The sequence below is a fragment of the Podarcis cretensis genome (genome assembly GCF_951804945.1).
Source record: "Podarcis cretensis genome assembly, chromosome: 8".
NCBI classification, from domain to species: domain Eukaryota; kingdom Metazoa; phylum Chordata; class Lepidosauria; order Squamata; family Lacertidae; genus Podarcis; species Podarcis cretensis.
This window is the reverse complement of record NC_137177.1, coordinates 20,398,753-20,412,498: the sequence shown is the minus strand read 5'-3', so window position 1 is coordinate 20,412,498 and position 13,746 is coordinate 20,398,753. Positions and strand designations below refer to the sequence as shown.

Genomic DNA, 13,746 nt, shown 5'->3' with positions numbered 1-13,746 from the left:
TGGGCCGGGCCAGCGCAGCACGACACTGGAAATCATGTGCTCTTGTCCATGGGATCACAAAGAGTTGGACACGACTAAATGACTAAACAACAACAAGGTGCTGCTGGAAGGAATTTTTTTTATTTTGTTCCAGCTACAATTTATCTCTGATGCAACAGCGCCACTGCCTGGGTACCGGTGAGAAACACACTGTGGGAAATGGGAGGCGTCATGTGATCTCGATTGGTTGCCACACAAGGCAATGATGGTAACGTTTTGTCCTGATCATCCCAGGCAGAAGTCCACACTTTAACACTCTGTGTCCAAGCATTCAGACCCAGACCCAGGTCCCGCTTTTAACCCATACATAGATTTCCCATATTTCAAAAGGTAAAAATCCAGATCCCACCACAAATTTGTTGAGCTTTTCTTAGGAGGCCCACCCCAAAAAGTTGTTCAGACTAACCCCTGCACCACCACCAATTGCACCACCAACACAGCACCCAAACCCAGACATTAACTACAGTTTTATTTTTTAAAAAACCCGCCACCAAAAGGAACCAAATTCAGGACTCCTCTGGGATATATGGCAACTCTACCCAAACATGCACTTGGGGACCCAATTCTTAACCTTTTACCCTATATTCACTTGGTGGTAGTGCTCCAATCATGTTGCAAACCAACTTGGATAAGGCTGCGATGTTCTAGTGGGTCCCAATCCATCAGTTGAAGACCAGTGCTTGAAGGGCAGCCATGATTGTTTGAAGTGCTATGATACTGCTTTAAGTGCATATCTCTGATGGGACCACACACTTCTCCCACCAGGCAAATAAGAGGCATTATCAAAGTTCAGAGACACATTCCAGCCAGGCAAAAAGACCTTGCAAGGCAGGACTGGTGACTGGCATGATGCAGGAGGAGGATAGTAGCCTGGGAAAACTGAGGGCCAGTTTCAAAGCCCTGGGGGGCCACATCAGGCTACAGACCAGACGTTCCTCACCTCTGTTCTAGCATGTCAGAAGCCCTGGAAACGCACTAAGCTACCATATATGAAAACAGAAGACCAGAAATTTTGAGTAATGTATAATATCGTTATATAATATTTCTTGTTTTGCATTCATATCTTGCTGAAAGATATCTAGTGCAATTAGGGGGATCTTTATTGGCCCAGTCAACCCACATCCTGCTTGCAGTTTTTCTTTTTCTTTTTCTTATTCTCATGTGAGTCCTAGTTCAGCAACATTATATTTGCTATACAGTCAAGTCATACCTTGGGTTACACACGCTTCAGGTTGCGCGTTTTCGGGTTGTACACCATGCTGAACCCGGAAATACTGGAACAGGTTACTTCCCGGTTTCGGCGCTTTGCACATGCACAGAAGCACCAAATTGTGACCCACGCATGTGCAGACATGGCGCTGCGGGTTGCAAACACTGCAGGTTGTGAACGTGCCTCCCATACGGATCACGTTCACAACCCGAGCGTCCACTGTAGTTTCTTTTGGAAATCTTTTTCATTATTTTTGTTTAAGATGGTCCTATTCATTTTCAGGGCTTCCATTGATTGGCTTCTTACATTTCCCCTGATCTACTTTTAAAATGTTGCTCTTAACTTAAAAGTTGCCAGTCTTCCTAACAAACAACAGGCCACACCGCCTTATCAAAATCCCAGTGTTTTATTTGCATGGGTCATGATAGACATAGATTTCTTCAAAGATGATCTAGGATGAGCCAAGAAACCTCTTTGGTGCCTAAGTGCACATTTAGTATTTTTTACTCATAACATTGGAAATGGCAGTCAAGGAGGATGGGATGAAGGAACAGCAAGTCAGAGAGATCTGGGATCCTTGCAAGCATCTGGAAGAGCAACAGAGTCGCCTGGGCTCACGTTCTGGTAAACCACCACAACCTGCAGGAAAAGAACACCCCAGGAGAAAAATCAGTCTTGCTGTGCATTTACAGTGCTGCTCAGCTCCTGAGCAACTAACTCTGCTTGCTATCAGTATTAAGGGATGAGCTCTAGACCATTGAACTTAGAGGGAGACTTCTAGCCCCAAGGTGAAATGCTGTTTTGACAACAAACACCTTATTTGGGGAGCAAGGAAGCAGGCCCCACCCCGGAATATCTTTGTCTACCATGGTCACCAAACTCCACTCTCTTCAGTGTTACCGTTTCGGTGTAGTTGTCCTGGCAAACAGTCTTGCACCCGAACGCAGCGGTGGAAATAGTGATGCAAAACTCAAGGACGTTGAATACCAGGAAGACAGCCGTGATTCCATACAATATGCCCTGTCAATGAAGCAGAGAGCCCAGCAAAGGGGATTACTCTCCATTTATAAATGTGTGTGTATGTGAGAAGAACAGAGTTTGAATCAGACCAGTGGACCAGATAGTCCAGCACCCTGTTCCCATTGCTGACAACCAGATGCCTCTTTGGGTTGTTGTGAGGATGCAAAACAACATAATAATGCGCACAGACACCCAGTGCCCCTTGGACACTGGGAGACCAGGCAGAGCTTGGCTGCCCCCCGAAGTGTTCAAGGGCTCCCCTTGCTTAAAAGACCTTCAGTCAAAGCCAGGGGTCAGCAAACTTACTGTGCCTTGGGCTGGTGTCTCCAGCGCTGATTGCGCAGTGGGCCAGAGGGCAGGGAAGCACGTGCCCATACACATGCACACACGTTATTTCTGGTGTACTTCTGGGTCGGAGGAGCACCGGAAATAGCTTGTGCGCATGTGAATGGGCCTCCTCCGACCCAGATGTGCACTGGAAATAACGTTTGCACATTCGCAATTAACACTTGCTCATGTGCACAAGCTATTTCCAGTGCTCCTCCAACCCGGAAGTGGGCAGTGGCACAGCGCAGCGCTGGTAAGAGCAAGCGATGGCAGTGGGAGATGGGGGTCTCTGCAGGCTGGATAAATGAGTCCCTCAGGCCTTATCGGGCCTGCGGGCCTTAGTTTGGGGACCCCTGGTCAAAGCCAAAGGCAGCAGACTTAAGCAATTCAAGTAATCTGTTTATGTCAAAGCGCCGCTCTACTCACACCATGACTTGCTCTGTTCATCCTCCCATCCTGTCCTGCCGAGGTTGTCTAAACACACTTTCTGGTGCATTTTCCAGTCATTTCCCTTATCCAAAAAGGGTCTGTTTTTAGCAGGGGAGTGTGTTTCTTGCACAAGGGCGTATCGAATCCACTTCAATCTCACAACCTGGATTTGCCAGGATGCAATTGGAATCCCGCCCCAAAATAGCAACAGTCTGGAAGTGCCCTCACTATGATGAGACCAGCACTTACCCAAGAGAACACTGGGGATTTATTACACCCACTATACTTTTTCGGATGATGCTCATTACACCTCTCTCACCTGCCTAAGCAAATGGTAGCTACCCAGTGAAAAACAGAGGAAAATGATTCCAATGCCGGCTGCTACAGAACTCACGACGTTCATTCCCAGCATGCCTTTCACCTAACAGTGGGGAGAAACAATCAGATATTATGCCTTCATTGAGCAATCCTGAAGCAACTGCCTGGTATAAACCTCTCCGGGAGCTGTAATTCTGTGAGGGGACTAGAGGTCTCCTAACATCTCTCAGCACCCTGAATGACAGTTCTCATGTGTCTTTGGAGAGAAGTCACAATTGTCTAAAGTGCTTTGATGCAGCTTTAAATGTATAGTGCAGAACGGACTTCTGGGGACATCCAATGATGTCATAATACACAGAGGCAGAGCACTACCCCTTGAGTTTCACAAATTCAAGCTATATATAGAGTTAAATAACTATTGGATTCTAACCAGCCATATCTCAATTGATGCATGATTTTGGACATGGTAGCTGCAGACCAATATGGTTCATGGCCTGAGTTGAGATGATAAACCCCTTAAGAGATACACAGAACTTCCTCTGGAAAATGCATGAGGTTGGACAGGATAACTTCAGACCAGGAATTCTAGGAGGGACCCTTAAATGGCAAGCAGCAGGCGCCATGAATTCTGCGCTCCATCTTTCATCACACATTTCCCAACAAGCAAATTAGTTACCAGTGGTATTTTGGGGTTCCTGGCAGCTGCCACAGAGAGGGATCCTGAAATGATGTACTGTAAGAGAAGGAAAAGGAAGCCAGAAGCTAGGAACAAGACTCCAAGGGATTTTTCTCACATATTGCCTTCCAGTCTATTAGGTCATAACCAGAAAACGATATTAAGGGTGCATTACTTGATGTTTCTCAAGCAAAAGTACTGAAGCAAAGATACCCTTTTTGCTGGACAGCTCCATAACTATCGTGGGATTTGTCCATACAAATTCTGCCCAACAGACTCTCTTTGAGGGAGGAGGTCCAGGGCACAAGGGGCCTCCAAGGCTGGATCTAGCACTGTTGCTGTGCCTTCCCTGCTCCCTAGAATGGTCACCCCATCACAACCACCTCCAAGGCCCCATGTCAGCACTGCATATACACTCTGAAATAGGATCCGAGGGTGTGCAAAGTTGCACAGACAGTTAGCTTCCACAAGCAATGTGGAAGGGCAAAGGCCTATGCAGAACAATGAAGCCCCCATCCCATAATGACTGGAACACCTCTTCAGCCATTCTCCAGCTTCTGACATTTTCACCAGCTATCCCATATACATGCCATCTTCATCTCTCCTGAGGATGAGAAACTGTCTATCCCCTCTCCAAAAAAAGCTGAACTTCTCAATAGTAGTGCCTGATGGGAAGTGGCAGGACTGCACTCAATTTCCTGGCAAAGGAGTCCCTGCCTCTTACTGGGAGAGTGAGGTCAGGTGGTATGGAGATTGGCACTGTGCAGAGCCAATCCTGTGCTCCTGGCGTTGCACCCACATGCCACTAACACCCCAGAACACACGCCCAATTAAGCAGCACTGACTCTCTGCCCACAGGTCAGGTGTGTGGTTTCCCCCTCCCCAGTGGCTTCTATTTTCCACTTACTTCGTGAGGCATAATTCTGAGTCCCCCCTCCCTTTACACAATAGCAGTTGTGGGATTTTTGAGTGATGCTCAGCCTTGGTCGGTGTTGCCTTCTGGTCTTCAACTGTTGCAGAGCTTTGAGATCTTCAGCCCTAGAGATTTTGCTGAACTACAACTCCAATCACCCCTGAACTTTAGCCAGGCAGGCAGGGGCTGATGGGAGTTGCAGTCCAATCACCCAGGGACATTCCCAACCTCTCCATCTCTCCCTTAGTCTAAGCTGAATCCCAAAGGAACTTTTATTTTTCTTTTTTTACACAAAGATGTGTGTTGGATTACCAAGATTCCGCTCCAGATTGGTACTTCAATTACAATGTAAGAGTAATAATAATAATAAGGCACAGTGTGAAAGGCAGCTCCAAGACCAACTTGCATAATTCCGATGAGTATCTGCGTGATCTGCAAAGACAGCATAAAACCAAGTCTCATTATCACCACACATTCTAGCTGCAGACCAACTGAAAGTTACTTCAAATATGGTGGGGGTGGGCACATGTTGAGGTGAGCAGGGCTGAAGGCCTAAATGGGTGGAGCCAATGCAATGCTATCCAATAGTAAACCATTGCTATGCTCAGGACCAAATTTAGGTTTGATGAGGCCCAAAGCTACTGAAGGTAATGGGGCCCTTTATATGTCCAGCTGTCCTTTGTCAACAACAAATTGTCACTGTTTCTTGGTTGAATATATGCTATATGGTAATTTATAGACCTAATAGGTATCTAAAGCCATTTGCACATAACAAAATATGTATTTTATCAAAGTAATTGTTGAACTGAAATACAGTCAAGAAGAAGTATATTAATAATGAAATACAATTAAGAAGAAGTATATTAATAGTGAAATAATTATTAAGCTCTAGCTTAAATTGTTTTTTTATTCATAACAAACTTAATAATGCAAACACATTGGAAATAACAAAAGTTCCTTTAGAAACACAGTTTGCAAAGACTCATAATCTAGTCTCTAGGAACTTGCTATAACATGAAATACGGTAATAATAGGTGTGAATATATGGTGCAAACTGCTAATAATAATAGCTTTATTAATATGAAATTAGGTGTTTTAACCTGTACAATGCAATTGTAGTTGATACAATGCATTTTTAATATAATATCAATATCCCCACAGTAGTCCACACTGTTCATTGAGACAGCAGACCTTTGTACCCTGTTACACTTAGTGAGTGTAAAAGACGGTATTTATTTCTTTCTTTTGGTATAATGGGGGGTGAGAGAGTGGGGCCCTGAGCTATAGCTTGTTTACCTTATACGTAAATCGGCACTGGATATGCTCAAGGTCTTGCCTCCAGGAAAGAAGCAAAGGAAACCAATGTATGCAGAGATGTCAGGCATGGTTATGGCTGCACACAGCCATTCAACATGCAAGCTGTGAGTATGTGGAGTGTTGCTTATTTCTTGGCTGCAGGGCTTTTTGTCAAGGGAAACTCATAGGAACTGAGGTATTCATGGTGAGTTCTGGAAGTTATTTTTCTAGAAAAACAGCACTGCTGGGCTGCATGTCCTCAGAACATGGCAGACATGCATCTTGCTGCAACTGTTGACGCTTGCTTATTTTTCAGAATATCACCAGAGAGAGAATAAGAGGCAGAGAATATAGTTTGCGGTCTGAACCTCAGATGAAGAAGAAGAGGAGGAGGAGTTTGGAGTTAATATCCTGCCTTTAACTCCCCCTTAAGGAGTCTCAAAGTGGATAACCATTTCCTTTCCCTTCCTCTCCCACAACAAACACTCTGTGAGGTGAGTGAGGCTGAGAGACTTCAGAGAAGTGTGACTAGCCCAAGGTCACCCAGCAGCTGCATGTGGAGGAGCAGGGAAGCGAACCCAGTTCACCAGATTAGGAGTCCACCGCTCTTAACCACTATACCACGCAAGGTATCATCCCAACTTCTTTAAAAATCTCTTTGGATAGGCATAGAAATGACAGGAAGAGTGTGACTAGCCCTCTCCTCATAGCAGTGGTTCTGCCTTCCCTGGGGACCCTGACAAACTTAACTTATTTATGTTATTTAAAATACTTGTATGTGGGAGGGCAGGAGATAGGGACCTGTCTTGCACAACTCTACGCACATCCACTCAAAAGCCATTCCCACTGAGTTCAGTGAGATTTACTCCTATGTATACAAACTGAATTTTCTTCCTGCAGTATAGAAATGAATAGAATAGATCATGATGCAGTCAACATTTAAGCACTTCAAAAATCCAAAGGTTTCATTCAGAAAGAGGAGTATGTATTTCGATGAAACCAATCAGGCATTAGAATGTAGGATGCTAAACTCCAGACATTTCTGAACTACAGCTCCCATGTTAGCTGGAGCTACACAAGGTGCAGAAGAGAAGACAGAACTGACTTCAGAAGCAGGGCTGGGAAGCTGAGTAGAGGGCTTTGCAGTTGCCTAAGGGTAGGCAGGTCTAAAATGTTATGGGGAAGGAAGTGGGAGGGCTCTCAAATAGAGCAGGCAGGGGAACAAAGACCCTCTAGGTTTCCCCTATATTCCATACTCACCCCCAGTGCCAATGGCTCACCCCGATAAAACCTCTTCATTGCTTTTGGCATGTAAGCATCCAACTCATCTCTCGAGAAGGATCGGGGGGTCAGTGGTGCGATCGGATTGGAATCCATGATGGCGTTTGGGGAGTGGTTTTGTAAAACAGCAACTGTATCGGGAAGAGGAGATCTAAATGGGGCAAGGGAAGATAGTGTGGGGATGTGTATAGAAATTAGGAAAGGATATATTACCCTTCCTTACACTCGTTTGTGAGTTTAGCAGAGCACACCCCTTTTGCGACAAAATTAGGAAGCTGCTGTTTCAGTTTGTTGCAGCCTTTTTGATGAAGCAATCCAGGATGCCTTGATGTGTAGGCTGGGTTTTCCTGATGTTTCCCCCTTTAATCCCCCTTAAAACAACAGCAGCACACACACAAAAACCAGTCTTCTTTGAATAAAATACAGTTTACTCACAGTTCACATGCAGTAGCAATCTGGAGGCAGTCTTAGGCTGCAGTTACAGGTGCATTTGTATATACAAAAGGACCATGGAGTCTGAGGCTGAATCTAGACACATCAAAGAAGCGTTTCAGTTAAAGGCCTGGTAAATTTAAACAGGGAAAACAGGTAGAGAAATAAATGGGAGTACACAGCACCATCTGGTGGCACAATGTTATATCACCTATAAAAAGGTAAAGGGACCCCTGGCCATTAGGTCCAGTTGTGACCGACTCTGGGGTTGCGGCGCTCATCTCACTTTATTGGCCGAGGGAGCTGGCATACAGCTTCCGGGTCATGTGGCCAGCATGACTAAGCCGCTACTGGTGAACCAGAGCAGCGCATGGAAACACCGTTTACCTTCCCGCCGGAGAGGTGCCTATTAATCTACTTGCACTTTGACGTGCTTTCGAACTGCTAGGTTGGCAGGAGCAGGGACCGAGCAACGGGTTGCGGGGATTCGAACCGCTGACCTTCTGATCGGCAAGTCCTAGGCTCTGTGGTTTAACCCACAGCGCCACCCACGTTGTATTGCCTATACAACACATATAAATTGCTTTTTCTCTACCAATCTAGCTGAGTCCTGAGACTTTGGACTTCAGACTCAACAACTCGCTACATCTCTGTAGAGTAGAGATGCAGTGGTAGAAGATGCACGACTATGGCAAGTGAGCAAGCTGGAGTAAGTGAGAGATGCGGATGTGATCAGTATCACAGTTTACAGGTAAGTTATGCCCAGAAGTCCTCCCTGCTAGATCCACATTTCGCTGGGTGCCCATTCCAGCAAACAGAAAATGTTGAAGCTGACTCCTCTTTCTGGATTTCCCACAAAGAGGGGAGGGAGAGGGGGGAGTGTGAATTATTGCCCCCTTTTGGAAGGAAAGGACGTCCCAACTCTGTGCTTCCAGGACATACTTGCAAATTTCAGTAATGGAATTAAACTGGGTTTGGCAAGCTTGCCCAAGAAAACTGATTTCAGATCATAAGAATCTTACATTTCACAGTAAGGAAAGTGATGGAAAATGCACTGGAAAGTCCAGAGTAACAACTGCAAAATTATTTGTGGGGAGCTCATACAAGAGAGTGGGAATGATTGCTAAACAGCAGGCATCTGACTCCTTTGAAAACTTGATGCAATCAAATCAGGATGAAATCTCAAGAAATAGGTCAGCTGGGAATAAACTAATTAGGGAGCTGTCCTAGAGGAAGACGCACAGGGATGTAGGATCCAGAGGATCCCTTGTTGTCCTGCCAATTTCCCAGCACACCTGGGCTATGCTCCCTAAGTAAGAGAAATGGAGGTGCCTTGAAACTGAACGGGAGAATCCAAACGCCACAATATAGCGATAACTATGTTACTATGTACCAAGTAAAATGTCCCAAAGTTTGTGAGCAAACTTTTGAGTTCCACAGAATTCTTTCTCGGCCTGAATGAGGTTGGTGTGGCAGGAACAATTGGGGCTAATGAACAGGCTTGCAGATTATTAAAAAAAATAAAAATAAAAACTTTTCAGAGGGTGTCCAAAACAGCACAGCGAGGGCACCAATGGCTCGTGTTGCTTTTAACATCTCACGCAGCGTGGGTTGAAGTCGTGCTGCGCACTCGGCTTCAGATCCCAGTTGTGGGAGCGCCCTGCCAGCCGGGGCAGAGTGTCGTGTGCGCGCACAGCCATTGCCTAACCTTCGCGCGCGAGCTTTGTGCAAACGCATCAGGATTTGTGCTCCATAAAACGACTCGTTCAGAAGTGACCTTTAACGGCTCGTGCTGAATTTACGACAGGCTGAAAACTTGGTGCCATCAAATCAGGATGATTTCTCAGTCAACGGCTGGAAAGGACCTCAAGAGGAAGCGATCCTGCAGAAAGACGCGCCGCCGCCCCTCGGGATGAGCAGGGTTAGGAACCAGAAGATTTCGCATTGCGCTGGGGATTTCCCTAAATTTACTACAGTTGAAAATAGTGGCAGGCTGGAAGTGTCCTAAATTGGCATCCCAATGGCGAGGGATGGAAACAGGAGACGTTCTCCCTCCCTTCCCTTACTGGGGAGCGGAAAGACTTAGAGCAGCAGGCGCACTTGGCACAACTAACATAAATCCTGGCTACGCCCATGACAGCTAACCCGGGACTCCAAACTGCCCGTCCTCCTCCTCAGCAACAGGTTCTTCCTTCTGCCTCGGAGAAAAAGGAGTGGGAAAGAGCTGGTCCCTCTGGCTGGGACCCGGTTCCCCTCTAGGCAAAGGCAACCACCCGTCAAGGCTGCTACACAGAATACAGACCGTGGTGCATGCATCCCTCGCCTCCTCTGGCCCCAAGAGCGCGAAAAGACGTCCCTGCGCCGCTGGGATCTGCGGGATGGTCGAGGAGTCCCGGCCAAACGGGATGATGGTTAACTAGCGGGGCTGAACTTTGGGGAGAAGATTGGGGAGGGGCGGAGGGGAATGGGGGGAAGTGCGAACTTGTCACGGACCTGCTCAGAAAGAGATCTCGCTTGCAATTCTTGCTTCGCAGCTACCGCTCCTTTCCTGATGGTGCAGTCCTAGGGGTGCCTACTAGAAAGAAGTGTCAGCTGATCTCATCAGAGCTTGCAGAAATGGATGTGGAAAGATATTGGGTAACAGTTTAGATTTTGCTGAATTCCAGTTTGATGGGAACGCGGGCTTTTAATTGGCTCTGTTTGTTCACGTCAACGTTTCCTCTCCGGATACTCCGACTCCGCCCCACTCTATCCCCGCTGCATCACACATCAAGATTCAAAGCACTTTGCATTTGTCCAGTTAAGGGTTATAAGGGTCTCCCTTATTTTGCTCGATTTTGCCTCGTTTAGTCCGGTTTTGTTAGCTGTGGGGAGGAAAGGGGTCTGCGGAACTCTGAGGTCCTGTTCCCCAACTACAGGAAAAGTTAGAGGGGCCACCCTTCTGGTTTCTGAAGATTCCTCCTGTATTGGCTGGACTCCACCCAGTGTTTCTCTCTCTCTCTCTCTCTCTCTCTCTCTCTCTCCCAACAAAACAAGAAGCTTGCTTTTCATTTTCAAAAAGAAAGAAGGAAATATTCTTAGGAAGGTGTATTTCATGCACAAGACCACATTCAATACCCGTATGCTATTTGGGAGCACATAGCACCCTGCTTAAATCTAGAAATGTGGTCAGAGCGCTGTTGTGTTGTAACCAATGGGAAAAAATGGTATCAGATTTTATACGGGATGAGGGGATTAGAACTCCAAATATAATTCAGAACAAAGGAAGGAAGGTAGATATAGTATCTATTCGCAACATTAACAGTTATTAGTAATAGCAACTTATTCACCCTATTTAAGTGCATGTTGTTGTTGTTGTTGTTCTTTAGTCGTTTAGTCATGTCCGACTCTTCATGACCCATGGACCAGAGCACGCCAGGCACTCCTGTCTTCCACTGCCTCCCGCAGTTTGGTCAGACTCATGTTCGTAGCTTCGAGAACACTGTCCAACCATCTTGTCCTCTGTCGTCCCCTTCTCCTTGTGCCCTCCATCTTTCCCAACATCAGGGTCTTTTCCAGGGAGTCTTCTCTTCTCATGAGGTGGCCAAAGTATTGGAGCCTCAGCTTCAGGATCTGTCCTGAATGCATGGATAAGTTAAATAGATTTCCTAAGCCAAAGCTGCCACGTTATTTTAGAATCATGAAGAGAGAAGAAACGGCATGACTGGCACATCAACATACCTACTGAGGACATGTTTAAAAAATATTTACTAAGCTCCCGCACAACCACCTCAGATTGGTTTTTAGGACTTAGCCCACAATGTTATTCAGCCTGAGGGCTGCATTTCATGGTGGGGGATCTTCCATGGGCCTCCTGCCCATTGTGGGCAGGGCCAGACACAAAAATGGGCAGACTTCCTTGTGGCCCTGCAAATGCTGGAGCTTTCCATGTGCACATACAACTCCCTTTCCCCGTCCTCCATCCAGTCAAGCTACAGAAATTATTACAATAAGATATGCTGTGAGCCAGGCAAAAGCACTCAAGGAGAGTGGAGAACACAGCTCCTAACCAGTGCTCTCTGGGATGAGGCATGGATGCTTAAACCCCTCTGGGAATTGTAGCTCAGACCCAAACATGCATCTGGGGACCAATTTCTGAATCTTGTTTACCATATTGTTATAGATTTAGGGCAAGCCCTAGAAATTAATAAAATGTATTTTTATCTGAACATCAAAACCCAAACAGTAAACCTTCTTAAACAGCAATAAAAAACCCTATAACCCTGAGAAATCACCCCAAAGGAACAATTCCAAAGACACAATTCCCCCACTAGAACTTCACCCACATACAGCACCAGATCCAGCCATAGGGAACTTCAACAGCATTTGGGCCATCATCCTTATCCTCTCTGACTACTTTGTACCTGCCCCAAGCAGATGGGGCTGGATGTCTCCCTAGCCACCACCTGTGCAAATTAGGGCTCCTAATCTGGACAGTCGAGCCCCAGCTGGGCCTCCCTCAAGGGCAGGGGTGCTCCAGCGAGGACTCACAGGAAGGGTTGACTGTGCAAGACAAAATCTGTGATTTTGGTTATTTGTGATATGAAAGGAGAATGCAAGCTGCAAAGGAATTCCTGTGGCTGAGCTATAAATGATAGGGAGCAATTGAGGGACATTAACAATACAAGGAAATTCCTTCCCCTCTTGCTTCAGGTGTGAACAGAGACGGGGGATTTGGGAGGTGGCCTGGGTAACTGCTCTAGGGGAGGGAAGAGGGTTTGGGGGAAGAAGAAGGGGTAGGGAGAGCAGAGGTCGATCATGGGAGAGGCTGGCTGCAGTCAGATTAGACTGATGCCTCTTGGAATGACTGTGCCATAAGAGCTGGACTGGCTCCATGCACACTGAAGGTGTAAATAGGTGAATGAAGCAAATTTTTTAAAGCCACAATGGTCTCTGTTGCATCTTCCATTCTCCAAAGGGACATAGACCCTGTGTGGGTGCCTGGGCCCCACGGGCTTTTGCCACCGCTAGGCAGAGAGAGGGGCACCCAACTTCGGGAACAATATATTTGCATGGTGTTCGCAGGCTGCAAAGTGCTACTATGCTCCATTAAATACATAGTGCAGACGGGATCACACAGAGGCAATAACAAAGCTCCAAGGCAGAGGTCAGCAATCTAAGGCCCATGGACCAGAAGTGGCCCATGAGGGTAGCTTAACTGGCCCATGAGCTGCCCCCAAACTGAGCTGCCCGCTCGGCGAGTCTCCACACGCTGCACTAAACCGGTGCAGCGTGGCATTGGGACTCTCTTCCACGGCTCCGGAAATCACTTCTGCTCATGCCCAGACACCGGAAATCATGTCTGCACATGTCCATGGCACCGGAAATCGCTTCTGCCTATGCCCAGATGCCGAAAATCGCTTCTGTGCAGGCACAGTTTTCATGTCTGGGCATGTGCAGAAGTGATTTCTGGTGCCATGGACATGCGCAGACATGATTTCTGGTGTCGCGCTGCACAGGTCCGGCCCACGGAGGATCTTCGCGAGAGTGATCTGGCCCATGCCCGGTAAGCCTTGCCGACCCCTGCTGTCACATTCCAGCCAGACAAAAACACTCTGCAAGGCCGGGCTGAAGCTGAGGGTGATGTAGGAAGAGAGGAGGGGAGGAGTAGCCTGGGGAAAGTCCTGAGGGCCAGATTCAAAGCTCTGGTGGACTACATCAGCCTACAGACCAGAGCTTCCACACCTCTGTTCTAGCATGTCAGAAACCCTGTGTTAGATGCTGGGAACACACAAAGCTATCTGAAAACAGAAGACCAGAAACAGT

At 46.8% G+C, this 13,746-nt stretch overlaps 1 protein-coding gene across 5 annotated transcripts; it reads right to left on the bottom strand.

Moving 5' to 3' along the window:
* Window positions 1-1,636: 1,636 nt before the first annotated feature.
* LOC307221701 (membrane-spanning 4-domains subfamily A member 4A-like) lies at window positions 1,637-10,697 on the bottom strand. 5 transcript variants are annotated; one of them, XM_079986464.1, is made up of 8 exons: window positions 10,435-10,697; window positions 7,945-8,037; window positions 7,489-7,640; window positions 5,245-5,364; window positions 4,020-4,076; window positions 3,345-3,446; window positions 2,150-2,269; window positions 1,637-1,888 (listed from the first exon to the last, which is right to left on the bottom strand). In XM_079986464.1, exons 3-8 carry the CDS (start codon window positions 7,603-7,605, stop codon window positions 1,808-1,810), a joined length of 597 nt encoding a protein of 198 aa, XP_079842590.1. In that variant the 5' UTR covers window positions 7,606-7,640; window positions 7,945-8,037; window positions 10,435-10,697; the 3' UTR covers window positions 1,637-1,807. The 5 variants fall into 5 exon arrangements, with proteins under 5 accessions (XP_079842590.1, XP_079842589.1, XP_079842591.1 ...); XM_079986463.1 differs by having other exon boundaries at window positions 7,489-7,660; window positions 10,435-10,625; XM_079986465.1 differs by lacking the exon at window positions 10,435-10,697 and adding an exon at window positions 10,244-10,393 and having other exon boundaries at window positions 7,489-7,660.
* Window positions 10,698-13,746: the final 3,049 nt, after the last annotated feature.

Coding starts and splice junctions, on each gene's coding strand:
- LOC307221701 (XM_079986464.1), bottom strand. CDS start 7,605: ATGGATTCCAATCCGATCGCACCACTGACCCCCCGATCCTTCTCGAGA. Junction 4,077..5,244: donor CAATCTGGAGCGGAATCTTG/GTAATCCAACAC, acceptor CTTCTCTTACAG/TACATCATTTCAGGATCCCT. Junction 1,889..2,149: donor AGGACAACTACACCGAAACG/GTAACACTGAAG, acceptor CTTTTCCTGCAG/GTTGTGGTGGTTTACCAGAA.